This window comes from Drosophila arizonae, chromosome 3 (assembly GCF_054131065.1).
Source record: "Drosophila arizonae isolate 15081-1271.41 chromosome 3, UAZ_ARI_1.0, whole genome shotgun sequence".
Classification (NCBI taxonomy): Eukaryota; Metazoa; Arthropoda; class Insecta; order Diptera; family Drosophilidae; genus Drosophila; species Drosophila arizonae.
The window spans coordinates 21649224-21672724 of NC_142923.1; the positions used below are offsets into that span (position 1 = coordinate 21649224).

The window sequence follows — 23501 nt, forward strand, 5'->3', positions numbered from 1 at the left end:
TATACATATACATAACCATATATACATACATAAATATAACCATCATATACAAATAAACTCGAAATATACCTAAATAGTTTCAATTAAATTGTAAATTTTAATAAATAATGCGAACGGTTTACAAAAACTGATAACAAATCATATTTTCAATAAATACACATATACATATACACATACACATACACAAATATATGTATATAAAGTAAAAGGGCCGCTTTTTTTCTTCTTTTGTTTGTTCATCCTCTTGTTGTTGTTGTTGTGATTGTAGCTAAATATCAATGGAAATTTTCATAATGCACTAAATTGTAGAACATGACTAATTTATGAAGTTACAGATTACGTGAGAGACATTTGTGGCTAGATAGGGACAGGTTCGTAGGGGGCGGGGCAGGTGAAAACTAAATTCGCTTAAATGCTGAATGAATGAAACTAAATACTATGCGTATAATATTCGTAGAGTAATCCGTTATGTTTCATTATGTGTGTGTGAGTGTGTGTGTGTGGGGTGTTGTGATTTTTTTGTAGTTGGCAGATAATTGTAGAGCTGATTAAGAACTGGGCTTGCACTCGCCTTAGCCGAAATTCTCGAAATGATGTATGAAATAGGGCAATTTGCGTGTTTTGTTCACTTCATCACAGGCGGACATGACGCTCTTTGTAAGCGGCCTGGGGCCACAAGAGAAGACGCCTATTTTAGATACCTGTAAAGAGAAATTACAAAATTAACTATGTTTTCTAATGAACAAATCGAATATCAGACAACTCACATAGGAGTGCTTCTTCTGCACAAACTTGAGAAAACTGGACATGTCGGGCCGTCCAAAATGATTGACAGCCTTGAGACCCGTGAATATGGATGTCTTTGAGAGGCGCTGAAAGTGATTCTCGCAAATGTACTAGAAGCAAGACGGAAAAATTCAATGAGAAATTGATCCAGAAGAGATATAGATTCTCTACAGCTCACCAGCATAGTTGTACGCAGATCGAATTTGTGGAAGAACTGCGTGATGAAGATGTGTATCTCCAGCACATTGGTCACATCCTTCTTCTCCACGTCGCGCAGCACATCAATGAACCACTCGAAGTGCTTGTGCGATGGACAAATCCACAGGAAATAAACCTTCTTGCAGGCCACGCCTGAGTAGCGGTTCGTGCTGGTGCCAAAGACCAAATCGTTTAGAATGGAGGCGTAGGGCGTAACGCCAATGCCGCCGCCCACCATGACAGCCACCTCGAACTTGTACCAGTCCTGATTGCCACCACCGAACGGGCCCTCGATGCGTATCTTGGGCTGATCCTCCGGATTGTAGTTGCACGGATCGAAATAGTTGCGCAGCTTCCATGTCCAAGGCCCCTGCGCCTTGATGTGACAGCTGAGGAAGTTCTCGTGCGGCGCCGAGGTCAACGTGAAGCTGTGCATCTCGTGTGGCCTGAAGGCGGTGCAGGACAGACGCACCCATTGCCCAGACAAATACTTGAGATTGGGCGGCCTATAGAACTTGACCTTGATCACATCCGAGGGCAACAAGTCCGTATCGATGACATCCAGTGCCATATACTTGGTGCGCAGTGAGACAATCTTGTCCAGAGTGTAGATGACTCCCGGCCCCAAGAAGAACATCCAGAAGCGTGGCGGACCGGTCAGACGCGCCAGCCCATGTATCAAGCTCAGCAAATAGAGCCCAATGTAGAGCGTGTGCATGTTCCAGAAGAAGTTGTAAGCTCTCTTGCGTATTGTCGGATGGGCGAACACAAATATGACGCACATGATGATGAAGAGCAGCACACCCGTTGTCCCGGTCACCGTTTGGAATAGCCAGAAGGTAATGTCCGGCTTGTAGTCCGAAGCAAAGTGCACCTCGCGCGTCAGGCAGCGCAGATTCTCGTGCGACTGTGTGGACACGTGGTAGAAGTTAACGATGTGCCCCACCGTATGCAGCACCGAGAAGAACAGCGCAGTGCAGGCGGCAATCTTATGGAATTGTATATGCGAATCCAATGGAATATATTGCTGAATGGGAAACTCCTTCAGTTTGGTAATGAGATTTCTGCAAGCAGAAGACAAAATTGAATTTAGTATAATATAAACAAGTAAAAAAGCTCTGGGATTCTAGACTAGGAAATCTCCTGTACCAAGCCAGATTTGTGATTTGTGAATACTCAGCTGGTTGTTTAATCGAGAATACATATATTGGTTCAGGGAATATTTCTCACCTCGACATTGTCAGCAACAGCAGCGAATAGCAAAAGGAGAGAGATGCAGCAGATCCGCGAGTAATGGCAATGCCCACGCCCATGATGTGACGCAGATCGGTGTGCTCGGCCATAAAGGAATAGTGTATGAAACGCTCCACGAACAGAACAATTGTGACCACATAGAACAGAAATAGATAAAAGATATTCTGACGATTCTCCTCCAGAAACGTAATGTACGCATCCCATTTGGCGAGCAACCAGTGCCGTGGCTTATCCTGCATGGGCTCAATGTTGAAGGAGGTCATGCGCGCCACATTTGTGGACGTGTCCAGGAAGTTCTGCTTCGCACCCTTGCAATCCAGGCCGATGGCAACAAAGTCACCCTTGTACTCCTTCATCATGAGCTTGAAGTCCTGATAGGTCAGATGATTCTTATGCTCAAGTCCCACATCCTGGAACATGCCATCGATCAGTTCGGTCACCTGATCATCGCCCAGGCTAGTGGTGCGCGCAATCTCCACCAGCGAGCGCATCATTTCGCTCAGTTCGCCCTTATCGATGACCCCATTGCGATCATTGTCGCACATATCGAAGATGATGCGCAGCTTGTCGTCCGTCTTGCCGCGCGAGAAGAGCACCACGGTTTCGAGAAACTCCTGGAAACTGATTCGTCCATCCTGATCCTTGTCCACAATATTGAACATCTTGCGCACAAACATATCGTTCGGCTTCATGCCCAACGCGGCCGCGAATTCAGCCTTGGACAGACTGGTGCGCATTACAGTCATCACCTCACCATCGCTAGATGCATCCGAGCGACGCCTACGCTCGCCCGGCCGCAAGCCAAAGGTGAGCGCATAGGCTTCCCTAAAGAAGTACTCGAGCCGCTTCTGGCGTCGCTCTCGAGTCTCTGCCCTGGCCAGCATTATGTCACGATTCACCTCCATCAGTGTCAGTTCCTTTTTGTGCAGCAGCAGAAAATCCTCCAGCTTCTTGACAAACTTGCGACGTGCTCCATACGACTCCAGCTCCAGCACTAGGTCATGATCGCTGGGCACACGGAGCAGCAGATAGGGCTTCTTTTTTATGTGATTCGTCGCTGACTCCTCCACGCTGACAACGTCCACGTGCTGCAGATTAAATGTGCGCAGCTTCTCTCCCTTACGATCTACCGTATAGATAGCCGCCTCGGGTCCAAATTTGACTGTGACCAGACGCTTGTGGTTCGCATGCAGCCACTCACGCGCCAACATCTTGTCCACGGAGCCCTTTTGCTGTGGTGCACGCAGCGCCTCCTGGCGTATCTTCAGCTTGCGACGTTTGCTGTTCTGCAGCTTGACCACACAATAGCCGGCAGCCGCACAGAGTATGGGCACAAAGCCAAGGAAAACGCACACATATATGAACATTAGCTCCGATCCCGAGAAGTAATCGTAGCCCTCCAAATAGTTGCATGGCTCCAGCTCTGTGGCATTCAGCTGCATGGGCTGCGGACAAGGATCACCAGCACGCCACATAAACACATCACGCTGTATCTCATCCTCTGCTATATCCGTGCTGTTTATGATGATGTCCCACAGCGTGATCTTACGCAGCTCGGCAATCTCTTCAGCCGTGAAAATGCCATTGCGTTCGTTCTCGAACCAAAATCGATCGGAATCACGCAAGCGTTGGAACTGCTCCTTGATCACACTGCTAAAGAGCTCGCCCGGCTGGCCATAGGACTCCAGCATGCCACCCACATAGACATCCACATCGTCCAGCTGATTATTGTAAGCCTCCTTGAGCATGCTGTGAGTGGAAACAATTTGTATTAGTATTGGAACTACAAGAATTTTAAACTCCATTTCGAGCTTACTCCAATAGTTCGGGTTGCGCTTCGAACAATTGCGGATTGATGTCTGTCCAGGTCTTATGCCTACGCAGGCCATACGCTTCTCTGGCCGTGTTATAATCGGGCAACCCATTATCACGTCCACGCATTATGTTCAGAGCTCCCAGATCTCGGCGCGTAAACTCCATGGGCCCAAAGAGCTTATCCCGCACATCTGAGCACAATACTGGATCTTCGCGCTCGGAAATTTGCGATGCAAGACCCATCAGTACCTCCTCCACGCTCGTGTCGGTAAAGAAACCCTGCAAGATATTGTGATTTAATAAATATTTATACAAAATGTGTGATTATATATATAAATATAGTTACACTGGAGTCCCACCACGTGGAGCATAAACGTATTGCCGGATAGCCCATGGGCGTCTGCTTGAAATTACATTCGCCATCGCGCCTATAGATGCCAGGCGGTATCATGGTATGGCCAAAGCGAAAGGCAGCCGCCTGAAAGATGTGCCCAATGCCTGGATGTACGTCCTGCTTGTAGCCTTCATACGGCGGAATGGAGGAACCCAGAAATGCCGGCAAATACTCATAGACGATGACATTCTGCAGACTGGCAATGACCGTGTGCCGGGCACGCTGAAAGATATCCTCGTCACACCAAGTGGGATTCAAACGTTTTATACGCTGCGCCAGGGTGTTATGCCAGCGCAGAAAGAGAATGGCAAAGGAGAGCAAGGCAGGGTTTTGATTTGTGCGCGGATCACCCAGCACTGAAATATTATATATGTAATGGGAATTACTTTGGTATTTACTAAAAATAATCTTCATATAATCATATCAAAACTTACAGAACAAACGTTCCGGGCTGAGCATTTTCATGACATTCGGCACCGGATTATTGAAGAGCGGCACACGCATCGTATTTCGTACGGGCAGCTTGCCATCCTTCTCGGTGAGCAGTGTGCCATTGTGAAAGGATCGCATGGCATTGAGCCATGCCTCGGAGGTGCTGTAAATGAAACTGCCATCAATCCAAGCAGTCATTTGATTTATCTGCGGAGTAGGTTTTATTGTCGACATTTGTACACCAGTTTGGCAAAGGCTAATCACTAACCCAACGCCCACACACCCAAACACCCACGTGTTCACACCCACCTGTTCCCTTGGCGCATTCGGACTCTGACCCGTGCTGCGATCATAGGCCGCCCTATGGAACGGTATATATTTATCGCCACGACACTCACGATCGTACATCTCATCACACTTCTCGATCTCGATGCGATGCATCTCGATGGGGCAACCGGACTCGGACGCCATCACAATCTCATTGGCCACCACCTGGCCGAAGAACGCCAGCAATGCAGTTCGATTGAACTTCGAGCCGAGACCATCGCGTCCCCTCATAAATAGACGACTCAATCGCCTTGTCGACGGCCGATTAGCACCTGCCATCGAGTAAACTCCATCTGAATACGAGGGCGGTGCTTTGCGCACCAGATGGCTGTCTGGAAATAGTTTTGAAATTTTCAGTATTCACTATATGCAAATCGTATGTCGTGTCAATGCAAATAGCTTCGATTAAACGTGGCGAATCTAATTTAATCCAGGGTGCCGCCCTCTAAGTAAACACATTTAGAAAGTTGTTGCATTTACATACTTAGATAATATTCTAATAATATCATATTCTATATTGCACCTACCCACAGAGCCCCAGTCGGGATGGGCGAGATTATTATACCAGCCGTCGTACCGCTGTTTCTCAGTCTGACTATACATTTTCTCTGAAATTTAAGAGAATATCAAATAAAAGAAATTTATAATAAATGATATTCTATTATATATGTAAAAAATGTATTAAAAATATAAAAAATATCTATATAAAGTACATATGTATATATGTACTTATAAGAATAAGTAACATGTTAACATATATTGGTTAAAATTAAAAATATAAAACATTCATCTTAACAGCAAATTTTTTCTATAAATTGAAATACACACAATTCATAAAAAGAAATTTAATTTTTTTATGGCTTCTACCATTATCAAATATTTTTCTATTTATAGATTTGAACTAATTGTTAAGAAACAAATTAAATTGCATTGAATAATTGTAAATGCATATGAAATACGACTGAATATTCCAATATTCCAGAAATTCCCACGCTCTTGTCAATACAGTTGATAGATAAATGCCGAAATGTGGATCCACTCAATTCATGAAGCACTCAATTTCCATTTCACTATTTATGAGTCCCGTTAGCCCACTTATGTGGATTCCATTGTTCTCTCATTTAGCTGCAGTCAGATCAAACACACATGCGTATGTATGTGTTTGCTGAGCTCAGCTCAAAGAGCGATTCTGTTAATCTCTTAATAGAGATTAAGAATCATACTTATATTTGTGCAAATGGTATTCAATATATAACTTTATTTATTCAATTTAATTTCGTAATATCGTTGGATAATTTAATTTGGTGTTGGTAAATAAAAAAAAAAAAAATCACTTAATTGAAGACAATTTAATATAATTTGAGGCCATATTTAGTTTGTATATTTATTTTATTCCTTAAAAAGTCACAAATCACTGTTTATAAATCAGATTTGTCGCACTTTTGTAGTTTTTGCCATGATCTCAAAATATATCAAATTAGTTTTATTTAATTATTTACATTTATGTTATAGAAATGCCAATATTGGAAATTTTAATTAAACTAATGGCATTTGGTTTAATGACATCAAAATGCCAAAATCTTACGAACGTTAAGCTGCTTGTAAGCAAAATAGTTAGCCAAAAATAATTGTGAGTGAAGAAAAAAAAAGAGCAACCACAATGCATTTAGCCAGCGTTTGGAGCGACTGCATTCTTGGCCAACTATTTGAGATGCTGACAACTTTTTCTCGTTGTCTAATTAAGCCGCAAAAGATGAAAAAGAATTTTTGGGCTTCATTAGACGGTTGAGTTTTTGGTCTGGCGTAAACTTGAATGACTATATGGCTATATGGATAGTGTTAATTGATTTTAGATGAAATTAAATCATGTGTGCATTTTTTTCTATACCACGAAATTATTAATACAGGAGGTATATTGGTTTTCTGACAATTTACGTAACTCTAACAGATGCTGACTATAAATAATTATCTAGTTATTTAATGATCTATTTAACTATTAAAAGCGCTTGTTCGATCCCTACTTATGCCAGGGTATTTTTTAGTTAAAACATGTTTTTTTTATAAATATATATATATATATATTTTATTTTGGCCAACACTCAAATCGGCAACCAATTAACAGTTAACAAATAGATTTCATTGTCGCATTTAATTTTTATATGTCAATGAATCAAAAACTTTTTGCTTGGCGCCTTTGACAAATTGTTTGGGTCAACTTTTTGTCGCTCTCATAAATATATATGAGTTTAGGTAAAGTTCCAATATAATAGACATACTCGGTGGCATATGGTAGATATTATCAGATATTCTACAGATTTCCGGCTGCGTAAAACCTTCAGATAAATGGAGTACCAAACGTTTGTTGCTTATACTTAATTTAAATGAAAATAAACTCATTATTTATTTCAATAGTCAAGGTCTGCTACTTCATTGCGAAAATGAGACCAAAGAGCAGAAGTAAATGGGAGCCGATAATCAATTGGCTATCATTCAAACCTTAAATCACAAAATCAAGTTAGTAGGAGGACGTAATTGACTGATTGATTCACTGGTTGACTTTGCTTAAATTAAAAATATCAAATAGGGTGTTCAGGGGTAAAAATAAACAATTTCACTTAATAACGACACACCATGTACTTAAACTAAATAAATATGCATGCATTTAATTTAATATACACATTAATAATAATATGATACGAATGTATGTGTATGTACCACTCAGCATGAAAATGCGTACTGCGTACCAGCTCCGATTACAGCAACTGCTCGTAAGCAACTGACCTGCATTACGAAAAATATGCATGTGTAAGCTAAGCACTTTCACTAATACAATAATAGCTCGATAAGCACTCCACTCTTCCCTTAATTCCCACGCTCTTATTATCCACACCATTGACACACAAATGTCCACATTACAATCCACTCATCAACTTTTAGGTAAGCGCTCACTTCACCTTCTACAAGTTTGCAACGTCTTTTTAGTTCTGTGCGCCTTGTGGATTCTATCGTTTTCTCCCTTAACTTCACTCAGATTAAGCAGAGACATTTACATGTACATACTTGGCGAGCTAAGCCTAATGACCTTCTGCATACATTTATAACAAATAATATATGAGGTAGGAAACTGTAAGCTATTATTTTAATCTCACGTATTTATTAATATAAAACACAAAATATCATACAAATTTATAATACATATGTACATGCATATATACCTACATATATTGAAGATTCCATTAATTCATTCAGCGATAAGCGATTTTTAGCGAAATCAATAGTTCTAATTATAAGCAAAGAAAAATCCCTACCGATAATTATATTATTGTATATCACCTAAGAAATGATAAGCGCAGCGACTGCAGCTAAATCAACAATGTCATTATTGGCATTAGCCCTAATGCAAGAACAGCTCAAAAAGCATTCAACTATTAATAAGTTCCCACGCACTTACACCATTAAATCCGTAAGAAGGTGTCAAAGTGCAAGACTTCATGTGTGTGCGTATGTGTCTCATCTCCTCTCTCTCAGTTACGATCCAAAATATACTCTGCAGGCAGCAGCTCTCGTGCGCTCTGATGTGGTGTATGTTCGTTTTCTTGAGTGCATTCGCACTAGACTATTAGGAATGCGCTCAATTGAACTTTTAGCGAGTGGAATTCATGTCAATAACTTTCAGAAGACACTCAACTCATTTATCTTGGCTTGCTTGGAATTCAAGCTTATTTTTTCTTCGTTTTTACTTAAATGAGTGAAAGTTGCGTGAACTATTAGACAGGTGGCAGTCTAACTTCCACAAAATTACACAGATGATCTCTCAATTGCATTTGAAGTAGACACTAAAGAGAGATAGGGCAAATATTTAGTGTAATACTTATGTCAAATGTTAGTTGGTTTCGCTTGACAAAAATCATGATAATCATCATTATATTGCTCTATTATGGAAGCATCAGATAAGAAGGGGTTAAATACTTTCATCATGCTTTTTACACAACAATATTGTTGTAGAGTTTGTCGGAAATATCGAGTTGTTTGGGCACCTATTACGTTTTTAATGACTCTCTTTTTAACAACTGATGTATGTACTTATAGGGGTGTTTATCTAAGACCTATATTTTTCAGGTCTTTAGCCTAAAAGCTAAACAATTTGTTTTCACATCACTGCAAAGGTATCGCATTTTTATTTAGTTCAAAGCTTTTAAAAGTTTCTCCAGCAATTTTAGCTCACATTAACACAATTCGTATACAGATAGTGTGTCTGCATATATACATATATATAGATAATACACGTATATATTATATAGTGATAGCCCAATTGCAATAAACCATCTAATTGACCAATGTCACGCATTGGACCTGCGCATGAAAGTGAAAGACGAGCAAAAAAAAAAAATCAAAAGACTAAGAAAACGAACGTGAAATCGTAACCGTTAGAAAAGCTAAAAACAACAACAACAGCAATGACAAAAAAACAACAACAACAATAATGCGATGATGACGAGCCGAAACGCAGCGATAGCGATAAGAGTTGCCGTTTTATATAAGTATACTATATGTATATGTAGGTACATATATGTATAAATATTATGTATTTTTGTATATATTGTAGATGTATATACATACATACATACATATACACTGCAAAAAATTATACATAGTTTAAGCAAATATTCAGCATTAATAGTTTTAAGTGAAATATTTCGATTTAAATTCTTTTTCTTATAACTTTTTTAGAAGCTAAAATATTATTTTATTTTTAATTTTTTTTATTTTTATAATATAAGGAGTTATTTGAATAAAATAAAATGTTACAAAACTATTATTTATGTAAGTCTATGCGAATATATATTTTCACATTGAAAAAGTAAACTCACGCAAAAATTAATATAAATAGTGAAGAAAGTCATGACTGAAACCATAAATTATATATATTCCTGATCACGATTAACAGCATATAGAGACCTGATATGTATTTTCTGTTCGAAGCATAAGTAGCCGCAATTTTACTTATATAATAAAACTCAGCTTATAGGGTATCTTCTAGTCTATAGCATACTTTTATTTGGTGGTCTTGTTTATTTATTTATTTTTTTATTTATTTATTTATTTTTTTTTTTTTTTTGTGCATCCGTGGTATGTCGTGAATGTTTTTCCAAACATTTTGTGCCAAAGTTTGCTTTCGAGCTATGAAGCAGGTGTTTGCCTCTGGCATACCAAGCACACCAACGCAATAAGTATATATATGTATATTTATGGATGTATGTGTACAACATATATAGACATAAAGTCAGCTGAGTCTTCCGATGAGTAAATCTTCGGTAGAATTATTACTGCTTCTGTTATTGTTGTTGGCGTTTAGCTAGCTACGTTTTTGGTTAACCGGATCTGATTCTGAACGATTGTTGCCGCTCTGAGCTCTGCGCTCTGAGTCTGGCTCGGGCTCGGCTCTGGCTCTGGCTCTGGCTCTGAATCTGTGCTGTTTAAATATAGATTCTCATCGACGTCGTCGTCGTCAGTTGTTGTTGCCATCCATCATTCCTCACACACACATTTATATATAGTTGCACACATGTACACACGTGCGAGCATTGCTCTCAAAAATGGCACAAAATATAGTCATGATCCGTATTGTTGTTTCTGTTGCTGTCAACGTCATGATCTTTTTAATAGTTGCTTTCGTCTGAAAGCAATTTGAGCGCATCTTTTGTTTCATTGTCAAAATAAAACGTTTGGCATTTCGAGTAGGTTAAATAATAAAACACGAACACGAACGAACGCAAATAATAAAACTTTTAAAAAATATTTCAATTTTTGTCTGCTACTAATTTATTTATTATTATTTTTTTCTCTTATATTGTCGTTGACTCTAATAAATGCCTTAAATCCCATGCTTCAGTTTGTTTTGCGAATTGCGGCCGTTGCCATTAATTGTTAAAACGGGTTTGCAGAAACCATCTTTATAGTGGGTGATTCGCGTTAAAAATATAAGTAAATAGAAATTGATTCAGCTACGACTAAAGCATACTCTGTTTTAGAATAATAATTATAAAGATAATCGTAAATACAATACTAATAAATTTAAAATAAATTAAAATTTAAATTTAGGAAATTCATTGTGTATGAAATCATTAATATATTATTTAGTATGCGCCTTAATATTAATTTAAAATAATACATCTGGCAGCACTTGGGACATGAATGATTATTATTCGACGTTTTTGGTTATTGTTTCTATTTATATTCTTCTTTTTTTTTAATATATATTTACACTAAAAATAGCAATATCTTTTAATAGCTGACAAATAAGTAAATTTATCATAATTAAATAAATAATTGCATTACTTTTCATCCATTCACTTGGGACATGAATGATTATTATTCGACGTTTTTGGTTATTGTTTCTATTTATATTCTTCTTTTTTTTTTAATATATATTTACACTAAAAATAGCAATATCTTTTAATAGCTGACAAATAAGTAAATTTATCATAATTAAATAAATAATTGCATTACTTTTCATCCATTCATCTTATATTTATTTTATAATCAAATTACATTTAATTATATTATATTGATATTAAATGTTATTATTTTTTATTTTATATAGACTTTATATATTCAATACATTATTTGTATACGAGGCATCACACTTCGTGCACTCTACAACATTTAATTTGTGATTCACAATATATGTATAATGAAGCAAAGCAAAAAAAATATATTTATTTACTAATTAGTGCATAAATAAACATCTGTAGCTTAATGCCACTTGGTTTGCATGGCGCTAAATAATTAAAAAAAAAAATAAAATAAAATAAAATAAATAAATTAAGCAAATAAAAACAATATTAGATCGAGTTTTAAAAAATCATGAAATAATAAATAAATATTAAATTCAGTTTAAGTGACTGAAAGCTGAATATATTTTAGATATACAGAAAAGTGTGATTCGATTTATTTAAAAAAAAAATTTAGCCATTAGAAACAGTTTGTCATTGTAAAATGATCAAGCCTAGCGCTAAATGGCAAGCAAATATGTTAATCGCACCAAAATATTGTTAACAAACGGGGCGTGGCTCATTAAAGCCCTGACCGCTGCCCAATCAATTTAAAAGTCAATTAAAGCAATCGCTCTACGGTACAGAAAACATTCAGCGCAGATTCAGTATATAACTAGTAAGAGGTGCTCCAGCTGAGACTGCTCGACTGGAAGATCACCTGCACCCCACAAAGAGCTGAGACTCTCATTACTCTACGCTTTTTGTATGCTTGCACATATTAAAGGTACGCTCAAAAAACTAACTTAAGTTATCGATTATTATCGATAAAAATAAATGGGATGAGATATCGGTAAATGTTATTGCGTATACAAGTCTCTAGCTGTAGTGATCTACGACATTTCAGCTGCTCACCCTTCTCCATCACACTGATCAAGAATATATATACATATATGTACTTTATGGAACCACGCCTCTATATGCCTACGTTTTATCAAAACTGATATACCTTGATTTCCTATTTTAAACATGGTCAGGGTATATGAAAAGGTAAACTGGCTTAGTCTATCAGCAACAAATGCTTTAGTTAGTTAGCATTTATTTATTTAATTTTATTCTGTTCTGTATTGCTCACGCATTACGCAACATTTATGGCATTCTCAGATCTTAACTGGCACAATTTAATGCGTAATTTGCACGCATAAAATAACATCAAAATCAATTGAAATAAATTGCGACAGTTATCGGCGTGCCAAGTGTCCATAAACAACTTTTGCAAATTAGTTTATAGAATTACACAAGATTTGCAAATGGCAAATAATGATCAAGTTACTGAACACTTATATAAATTTTTATACATACACAGTTGCAAATATTTGCATTATTTGAAAAGTAGTTCTTGAAATTTTATTCAGAAAATCTCAAGAACATTTAGTTCTTATTCTAAAACTAGATGGAAGCTATGATGTGAAGAAATATAAATAATTAACGAGTAGAAGGCACAGAATTTTTTTTACAAATCAATTAATTGTCATTTAATTCTATGTAGCATTATTTATATAAAGTTCAGGAATTTTAAATTAAAAGTTTAAACTAGCAGTAAAATCTTGTTACGCATAACTCAAACTAGATTAAATAGGGGTTTCTTTTTTAGTTTAAAGTAGCATACTTAAGACTTATTTAATATATTATACGCTAAAATTTAGAATAATGTAAATATAATGAAAATGGTATTCTTATATTTTAATTGCCTTAAATTTTGTTTAATTTTGATTTTATTTATGTATTTATTTATTATTATTAAAAATTTGCAATTAATGTTCTATATTATTTGCTATTTATATCTATAATTTTTTCTATTTCTTTTGAAATATCTGATTTTAACTTAAGCCATGCCAATTCTAAAAATGCTAAGACCTAAAACCTATAACCTTAGTCAACACTAACTAAGTGAATGCGATCTTCTGCTTAGTTAAGCACTAAATAATCACACATTAGACTGATACTGAAACCCGGAACTTTCTAACTCTAATTATGGGGTCATTCAGAAGAGACGTGCTAACCAGCACACACTCGCATATGTATGTATGGCTGTTTGCTGCATTTGACTAGTTGAGCATTAACAAAGACAAATATCCATTTAATGTTCCTGCCCCTCTAGGCAAATTGATTGCAGTTACAACAAAATAAACCCATCATAATGACAGAATCGGTTAACCAGTTAACATTTTGGTTTGACGTCATACGCGTGAATCAAAACTATGGAACGGGCAAGGTGGGGGGAGGGTAGACAGACATATACAGCTCTCCTAAGTCATGCAGTGTCTCTCTACTCTGTCTGGTTGATTGACAGCATATCGGCAGACATGTCGAGATCTCGTGGCATCGACTGACCGATAAACTCGAAGCGACTTGGCTTTGCTAATTTATTATGCATGGGCATTAATACGAGTATTTCCTTAGCTATCGATTCGCCTCTCTCTCTCTCTCTCTCTCTGTCTCTGTCTCGCTCTGTCTCGCTCTTTATCTATCTTTCTGTTTCTCTTAGTTGCCTAACAGATGTTGCAGCCGGCGGTCACGTACATTGCTTCGCGTATAAACCGTTAGTTAGGTGGGTGTGGACCAAGTCAAATGTCAATGCACGCCCAAGCAGTCAACAAGCCAGATAACGATTTATTTCCTCTCTCAATTTCATGGATCGTTTTAATTTATATAGTATTTTTGTTAAAATGTTTTATTTATTTTATTTATTTATTTTTTTTTTTTATTTATTTATTTATTATTATTTTCTTTTGATTTTTGCTAATCATTTGATTTATGCACGGATCGTTAGCTTCTCTGTTGTTGTCGAGCATTAATGAAATTATTGCAAACAATGTGCATTATTATCCATTGTTTATAAATATATTTACATATATATGTACCTATGTATATAGGAGCCTCGCCCCCTCCACATGTGGTAAGGCATTGGATCGCTTGATCTGTGTAAACGATTTGTTTTCCTCCTTTCTTTGCCAATTTCATTATGCTTCTCCCCATTAACAATTGCGGTTTGTTTCGTTTTTGTAAACATTATTTCAAGATGTTATATTAAATTATTGTTATTTGTATTTCTTTTTGCTATACACGAAAAAATTGCACAGTGAATCTTTCAAATTTGTTATAACAACAATAACAATACTTTGTTATTTGTTTTTTGATTGTTGATCACTAATTAGCGTGAAAGTTGAGTGGAAGAGTATTTACATACTTTTATTTTATTTTTTTTTTTTTTTATAAATTATTGTAAATAAATAAATATACAAAGTTATTTTAATGGAGCATTAGAGTCAAGTATTATGTGAAGACTATTTTCTAGCAAATGATTAATACAAATATTTTACTCAAAGTTTAATCGTGTTGATTTTAATAAATCTTTGTATTAATTACATAGTAAATCTGAAATCCGTTGCTCCAACAGTATTTAAATTACGTTTAAAAATCGCAATCAAATATGATGAATTATTGAATAAAAAAAAAAATCCACACGTATAAATGTAAAATTTCAATTTCAAATTTCATAAAACAAAAAACTATTTTCTTTGCTTGAAAACCATAAAGCAAATTTCATTTAAGTCCCAGATTGATTATTATTGACAAATTTGTCTTCATTAAAATCGCAGTTATCATTAAAGAGATATAAATTTGCAATATTCTGATCGGCATTACATTAATAATATTAGACACATTATATATTATTAAAAAAAAAGTGTTATATTTAGTTATTTTAAACAATTTATATTTTTATTTCAGAACATTATTAATTTGTTAATTATGAAAATCTTCAATTCCCGTAATACCGAAATAAATATTCTCTCTATTTTTATAAATTTCTATGGCATGGTTTCTATGCTGTTTTTGCCTAGTTGTTCACTATATAAAAACATTGTAAAAAAAAATATAATAAAATATATAATAATTATACTTTTCAAAATATGTATATAAAATTTTTTTTTAATTTTACAGCTGTTAAAATTGATCACATACTTTTATCCAATCAGTGTATATACTTTCTTATGTATTTTTAGCCAAGTTTCTTCCTATATACTTTGCAAATTTTATTTTTTTTCATCTCATTTATGACAATGGAACTTCGTATGAATCTTAAGACTAATTGAATTTGTTTTGTTAGAGGCATATGCAAAAAGTACTCACCATAACAATGCACAAAGCCCAGACTGAGGCCCAGACTAATCAGCAACAATAGGGGGGCTAATGCCCTGGGCGTTAGACATGATCTCCAGCTAGGCGGGAGTCGCGTTGAGTATGAATATTTTGATGCCCGCTGTTGGGGCACGCTTGGAACACTCATATTTTTATAGCCGTAATATTGTGAGCTATTGTTGTGAGCAAATTTCGTTTTATTTTTATTTTTACTTTATTTTTGTAGCTTGTCGTATTGATTGTATTGTGAAATTAATTAAACAAAACTATGTATAGCACACTGAGGGAAAGGGGATCGATTGGATTGGATTGGCTTAGCTTCAGGCGCTACAATTTTGCATCATATATATAGTATATATTACTTTTTCTCTATATATACATATATAACGATTATCACACGCCACATTGGCTGACTTTCAGCGTTTGCTCATCTTTTCCACGAAAATTTCCGAATCAGCACTGCAAATATGCAAAACTTTAGTAAAGAAAACTATTGATTCATTTAAAAACGAATTAAGTTTTTTTATAGCCGGCGATTCTTAGTCAACAAATTTGTCACTAGGATTTTTGTTGTTTATTTAAATATTTTATAACGTTACGGAATACACGTTTTATTTATTTATTTATTTATCGTGAAATTTGCATACGATTTCTTGATGCTACATATTTGTTTTTAATGGCTAATCGAACTTCAAAATGTTTGCCCAGTTGCTTGACTTCATTGCGAGTGCGGTCTGGGGGTGTTGGAACTTGAGTGAATCCGAAAGTTGACATAGCAGTTGGCATTGAACAAATTTTCAAAATAGATAAAGGAATGCATATCTAGATATAGTATATTATACATATATTTATATATTTTCGCATATTGCAAAGTGATGTAGTACACTCAATATAGTAGTACACTCAATATATGAGTAAGAAAAGCCCATATGACATTTAATAGGAGCTCAACCTATTTAGACTTTCAGACTATTATAAAAATAAATGATATTTTGCTGCTAAGATTTCAAAGACTTCAAAGATATAAGACTGTTTAGCTTTATATCAAAATGTGTGTTTACACTGTTAAAAACAATTAATTATATATATATATATAAATACATACACACATCCATATATATATATGATCTACATTTAAACACTTCAAAAAGATTTTTTGTTCATACATACATACAGTTGCGAAAAATAAAATAGCACCACTTGCAAACGCAAAGTTTAAGAAGTTCTCCTAGGTGCATTTATCAATATATTGATCTACTTTTTTCTTGTATGTAAGCAGAAAATAATTAATAATCGCAACAAGCCAGAATTATCCCAAAAATATTAATCGTTTTTATATAATTCAAAAAATTCTCAAAAAAGTCGTAAAAATGCCGAAAAAAATAATAGCACCACTAACCCTTTTCGAGTGAAAATCTGTATTTTTCGCAGATTTGAATATCTTCAAAAGCACTTATTGATTAGATTTGTTGTTTATATATCTATTTTGATTAAAAAATTTTCAGAATTTGTGAAAATTTGCAAAAAAAATGGGTCGTGAAAAGCATTACCCCACCGAACAACCCAATCTCATCAAAAAGTTGATTTTAACTCGAAATTCTCACAGGAAAGTTGGTCATTTGATGGGTTGTTAAAATCAAATTATCCACAATGCATTAATACATAAAAAAAATTGATGAAAAGCGCGGATTGCGTTGAGTTCTGACGCAAAATCATGTCACTCGTCTCATTCACGGGAGTAAAAGGATCCTTTTAAGCCGGCTACTCAACTGAAAAAGGACCTAAACATATCAGCAATAGACCAAACAGTACGGAAATATTTAAGACATCTCGATTTGAACACTTTCCGTTTAAGAAAAGTACCATATTTGAATATAAAACACATTTCCAAACGGATGGCGTTTGCAAGGGAAACACAAAAATTGGTCTACACAGGAATGGAGAAACATACTTTTGAATAATGAAAGTAAGATGCTAATTTTTAGTGGAAAAGGATCGCGGTCCTACGTGAGACATCCACAGAACTTAGAATTCGGTCCTAGATATAAAAAAAACCCTTAAACATGGCGGATCAAGTGTATTAGTATGAGACTGCTTTTTTGCAAACGCCATCCGTTTGGAAATGTGTTTTATATTCAAATATGGTACTTTTCTTGAACGGAAAGTGTTCAAATCGAGATGTCTTAAATATTTCCGTACTGTTTGGTCCATTGCTGATATGTTTAGGTCCTTTTTCAGTTGAGTAGCCGGCTTAAAAGGATCCTTTTACTCCCGTGAATGAGACGAGTGACATGATTTTGCGTCAGAACTCAACGCAATCCGCGCTTTTCATCAATTTTTTTTATGTATTAATGCATTGTGGATAATTTGATTTTAACAACCCATCAAATGACCAACTTTCCTGTGAGAATTTCGAGTTAAAATCAACTTTTTGATGAGATTGGGTTGTTCGGTGGGGTAATGCTTTTCACGACCCATTTTTTTTTGCAAATTTCCACAAATTCTGAAAATTTTTTAATCAAAATAGATATATAAACAACAAATCTAATCAATAAGTGCTTTTGAAGATATTCAAATCTGCGAAAAATACAGATTTTCACTCGAAAAGGGTTAGTGGTGCTATTATTTTTTTCGGTTTTTTTTACGACTTTTTTGAGAATTTTTTGAATTATATAAAAACTATAAATATTTTTGGGATAATTCTGGCTTGTTGCGATTATTAATTATTTTCTGCTTATATACAAGAAAAAAGTAGATCAATACATTGATAAATGCACCTAGGAGAACTTCTTAAACTTTGCGTTTGCAAGTGGTGCTATTTTATTTTTCGCAGCTGTATGTAATAATAATTCCAAAAATATCTCAAGCAAACCAAAAGCTCCATTAAATACCACTTAACGAAACAAAAATTTAACAGCATTTAGGTGCATTATATTTTACAATGGAACAAAACAATAATAAAGAAAAACAAAAAAAAAACATAAAAACAAGGAAAAAACGGAAATCAAAACCGCAAAACAAAAGGCTTAAGTAAATGACGAAATGGTTCGTTAATGTTTCAAATTAATTATATTGCATAAAGTAAGGCAAGAGAACAAAAAAAAAGGCAACAAGCAATAAGTTTAATAAATGCAATGGATACAACAAAAAATAAATAAATGGCGAAGCGTGAAGAATTTGAAAAATCACATACATACACACAGTTATGTATAGATATGTGTGTGCGTATATAATATGTATAAACGGAATTACCCACAAAACAATTGACCTTCTGCGGGCTTACAAGCAAACCCGACAAATGTCCGTCCATTAGTCATAATCGACAACAGAGTCAGAGAGACGTCGAGAAAGAAGCCGAAAATACAGACAACAGCAACGACAACAACATAAGCTCAACGTTGTTCAAAATTTAAAAAAAAAACCATTGCACAACTGCAAACAATTAACAATTCCATTATAATAACAACAACAATAGCAGCAGCAGCGGCAGCAGCAGCAAAATCATAAAACCAAAGAGACACCCAAAAAAGTTTTTTTTTCTAAAAAAAAAAATTATACAGCAGGCATTTGCTTAGTAACTGTAATAAGTAGCCAACGAGAGAGAGAGAGAGTGAATGGATGAGTGAGAGCGGGCGAGCGTGAGAGTTGTAGCAATAGAAATGCAAGAAAGCGTGGAAGAGTTGAAAGCCATAATTATAGTGGAATGTAAAGAAGATAAAAGAAAACAACAAATTATGCGGCTTTCGACAAAGGTTGAATAATTGCCAATTAAAAAAAGGATTCAACGATTTCGTCCTTAGCTCAAGTTCTTCACAGTGCCGTCTTCTCTCTTTAGCTTCAACTGCTGCTCTTCTTCTGATACTCACATTGCCTACTACCTTACCAACTATTTAAGTTCTCAGACAAAATTGAGCGCTTGAGGCCCTGGGATCTATCGTGTCTTTAAGTCAACTAGTTTATTATAATTTGTATGCAAATCTCTAAAAGATATAGTCAAAGACCTGATTTATAAGCTTGACGCGGCGATGTTTGCAACTTTCATTTTATTTTATTTCCTTATTAATTTATTTATATTTGTATTTTTTATTTCTATTTTATTTTATTTTATTTTTATTTATTTATTTATTTATTTTTATTTTTATTTTTTTTTTCAATTATCTTGTACACTTATGACTTTTGCACACACATTTAACCGTTAGTTTTGCACTTCCGCTATGTACATATTTAATTTTCGTACTTGAAATTTTATTTTGGTTTTGCTAATAATTTTCAGTTTAGCGCAAAAATTGCGCAAGCGACAAATAAGTTTTGTGAATTGTTTTTGGTTGTTGTTGCAACGACGAGGCGGAGAGTGGGAAGATTGTGAGGAGGTTTAAAGTTGAAGAAGATGATATGATGAAGTATGTAGAAGTAGACGCAGCAGCCGCAGAAATAAGCACGAATATAAATTATATTCACGAACGAAAACGTACATAAGCAAAAGACAAGAAGACGACGCTCAAAGCGAACAAAGCAGAGGCGAAAAGACACAAACCGAACACACAACGAATTTGCGTGTGCGTAAAAGAGATGGCGAACCGACGAAACGACGACCCAAAAAAGCAACAATAACAACAGCACAACCAAAAATGAAGCAACAACAACAAGCAACTTAAAGACTATTTGAAAACATTGCAGCGGGTGGAATATTTCTTTGTTGTTTTTGGTTGCTTAGTTTTTCTTCCTATTTGCAATTTTCGACAAACAATTTCAACTATTTGCCATCCACACATAACTCGGCTCGTTATTTTGCATAGATAAAACGCGCAGCACACAAATTATAATAACGGTGAAGACGAAACCGAACCGAACGAGTCAGCAATAACCAGCAACAATTGAAGACGACGACGAACGCATGCGCGACACGTTTACATTCACTCTCACTACGAGCGTTGTTTGCCCGTCCCCACGTCGCGCTCACCAAGTTTACCCATGCAGCAAGGAGAGCGCCAAACGTCCGTAGCCGCCAAGAGTTCGTTGAGTACTGAAATATCTGCTGGTGCCTGGCACCTCAGCTGGGCTAGGGAGCAAGCAGCACACCAGCCGCTGTGCCACCAAACACTGTTGAGCGACCTCCCCTCGCGCTCTTCAAAGAAACCGGTCGAAGACAACACCGCCGTCTTTAACAACGCTCGTGCGAACTCTCTCTTTCACTCTCCGTCTCTGCATCACATTCTCGGCCTCTCTCTTTCTCTCGCATTATTTTTTCACAGTTTTCATCTCCCCACCGGGTAGGCTCATGCTCCATTTCGTTGTGTCAGCTTGATCTCCGTCTCCAGATCCGTTTTTAAATGAGTTTCGTCATTTTCATTATTGACAACGGCTCTTATTAATCATTGCCATGTCAACGTTTCCCACAGGAACGCAAACACACATACATATGTGAACACGGTCGTCATATGGGAATTTCCAGTCCGTTTCAAAGAGCGTCCACCACAAACGGATGTACATATGCAAAGAGCAACTAGCTGGAACGTGCTAAAGAGTGTGCATCTTCACAACATATTCAGCTGTTCGACCGTTTGCACGCACTAAGAGAGTGACCAAAATGCCGCTCTTCGCGCTAATTGAGCAGTCAAGTCATTTGGGCCGCAGCAGTCGCCATCAGCTGTTTGCTATGTAAATGTGCTATAATATTTCAGTTTTTTATTATATTTGTTTTATGCGTTCTTCATGTGGTTAATGGCTTGTTTATTAAGATTTATGATTGGGCGATTTATTTTACCCAAAATCGTATAATTGTTGAGTGGAAGTGCAGTTGACTTTATCAACCATATAAAATAGGTTGAAATTAAATTAACATTTATTTAATTTAAACATTTTAAAATAGAGGAAAAACTTGATTTTAAATGTGTTAGATTTTCCGTTTACTTGAACCAAATATTTGATGTGTGTATTCAAAAAAAAAAAATTGAAGGATTCTTCTGCATTCAAAACTCAAACAATATTTAGATTTTCCAAACAATGCCATATACTTACTTTTACTTAAATGTTAGATTTTATTTTGATCAAATTTTATTTACCATCTTAAGTTAATTTCTGTATATCAATATATCTTAAAAATTAATTGAAAATACTTTTTAATTTTTAAATATCTTACCAAATCTATAATATAAAAAATTAAATATATTTTTTAAGCTTCTATAAAAAATCTTTTAAAGCTATACTAAACAAATATAAATATATTCATTTAACTATATTTATATTTCTTTACCTACAAATTCATCATCATCATCAATATTAATTTTCTGCATATTTTTGTATATTAGCTAAATAAAAATTTCTATAACGATTCCAAACAATTATTTTAAATTTTTCATTCTATTGAATGTTCACTGTACTTAATTATATCATTTTATGATTTTACTTTTTTTATTTTGACTAGAGTTTATCGTGTTTGTGTCATAAATTTTGAACGCTCAATTGAGTTGACCAAAAACAGCAGCAGCTGCACACCGATAGCAATCGACTTAAGTCAATCTTAACTCGATAAACGATATGAACGCTCCAGTGGAAGGCCTTTACAAAACTAATTTTGAGTGTAGCGATTGGCAGCGTGCATCGACTTTAGCTAGCATATAAAACTTAATTAATTTAATTACTTATCTAGCGAGTGCTAAAACAAAACTAAAAAAAAAAAAAACGTAGAAGTATGTGATTTATTTCATTTATTTATTTTTTTTTTTTTTTTTTATGGCAAACATGAAATAGTTAGAAAACTTGAAACAATTCCCATAGCCTAACATAATAAATAATTATTTCTTCTTCTTCTTGAAGTGCACTTTAAATTCAAGAATGTCTTTCAATGCGTGTAATTTGTATATATTTATAAAAAAATTTTTTCTTTATTTTTTTTTTTTCGAGCGTTGTGAAACATTAATAAATATTTATAGATGAGCTCGCAGCACGCTGCACTTGTTAGGCGCATCGAGAATTGAGAACTGAGAATCGCGAATAGAAGATAAATAAGAATTTTAATTGATTTTAATGTGCACAGCTGCACAGCATGCATATGCATAGGGGAAGAGGTGGCGCGGGTGAAGGGGCACCGGAGGTGCCTGTCGATCGAGCTGTTGACATACCCATAGAAAAATTGACATAAAATATCGTCTTTACATTATCCGCAAACGTCTGTCTCAAAATAATGATTGAATTGTGCAGCCTGAACTTTGGCCAACTGGTTGACAATCGCTGATTCTATATAGAAACGATAGAAAATCGCCGAACAAGTTTTTATAATTTTTAAATACATCTACTAAATAGCTCTGTAAACGAAAAATTCCCAAGAGAATTGCATTACAAAATAAATTCAAGTTTAAGTTAAAAAAATAACATTTAATATTAATTAAATAAAATAAAGGCTAAAACATTTGTGGATATATAATTAACAAAAGAATTTATTAATAATTATATATATTTGATATAATACAAAAAAATATTATTATTATAAAATAATTGTCTATTGCTTTTTATTAATAATTACCTAAAATTCCTATTTTCTAAAAGTTGTTTATTTATTATTATTTATTAGTTTGTTTAATTGTTTCTTATTTTTTTAC

At 35.0% G+C, this 23501-nt stretch overlaps 1 protein-coding gene across 8 annotated transcripts; it reads right to left on the reverse strand.

The window, feature by feature from the left end:
* Positions 1–74: 74 nt before the first annotated feature.
* On the reverse strand, positions 75–21016 carry Duox (dual oxidase). 8 transcript variants are annotated; one of them, XM_089464135.1, is made up of 12 exons: positions 20864–21016; positions 16266–16362; positions 15895–16183; positions 5734–5814; positions 5189–5538; positions 4882–5086; positions 4400–4803; positions 4055–4332; positions 2215–3987; positions 965–2048; positions 768–896; positions 75–701 (listed from the first exon to the last, which is right to left on the reverse strand). In XM_089464135.1, exons 3-12 carry the CDS (start codon positions 16049–16051, stop codon positions 573–575), a joined length of 4590 nt encoding a protein of 1529 aa, XP_089320261.1. In that variant the 5' UTR covers positions 16052–16183; positions 16266–16362; positions 20864–21016; the 3' UTR covers positions 75–572. The 8 variants fall into 8 exon arrangements, with proteins under 8 accessions (XP_089320261.1, XP_089320263.1, XP_017858077.1 ...); XM_089464137.1 differs by having other exon boundaries at positions 20873–20999; XM_018002588.2 differs by having other exon boundaries at positions 15895–16362.
* Positions 21017–23501: the final 2485 nt, after the last annotated feature.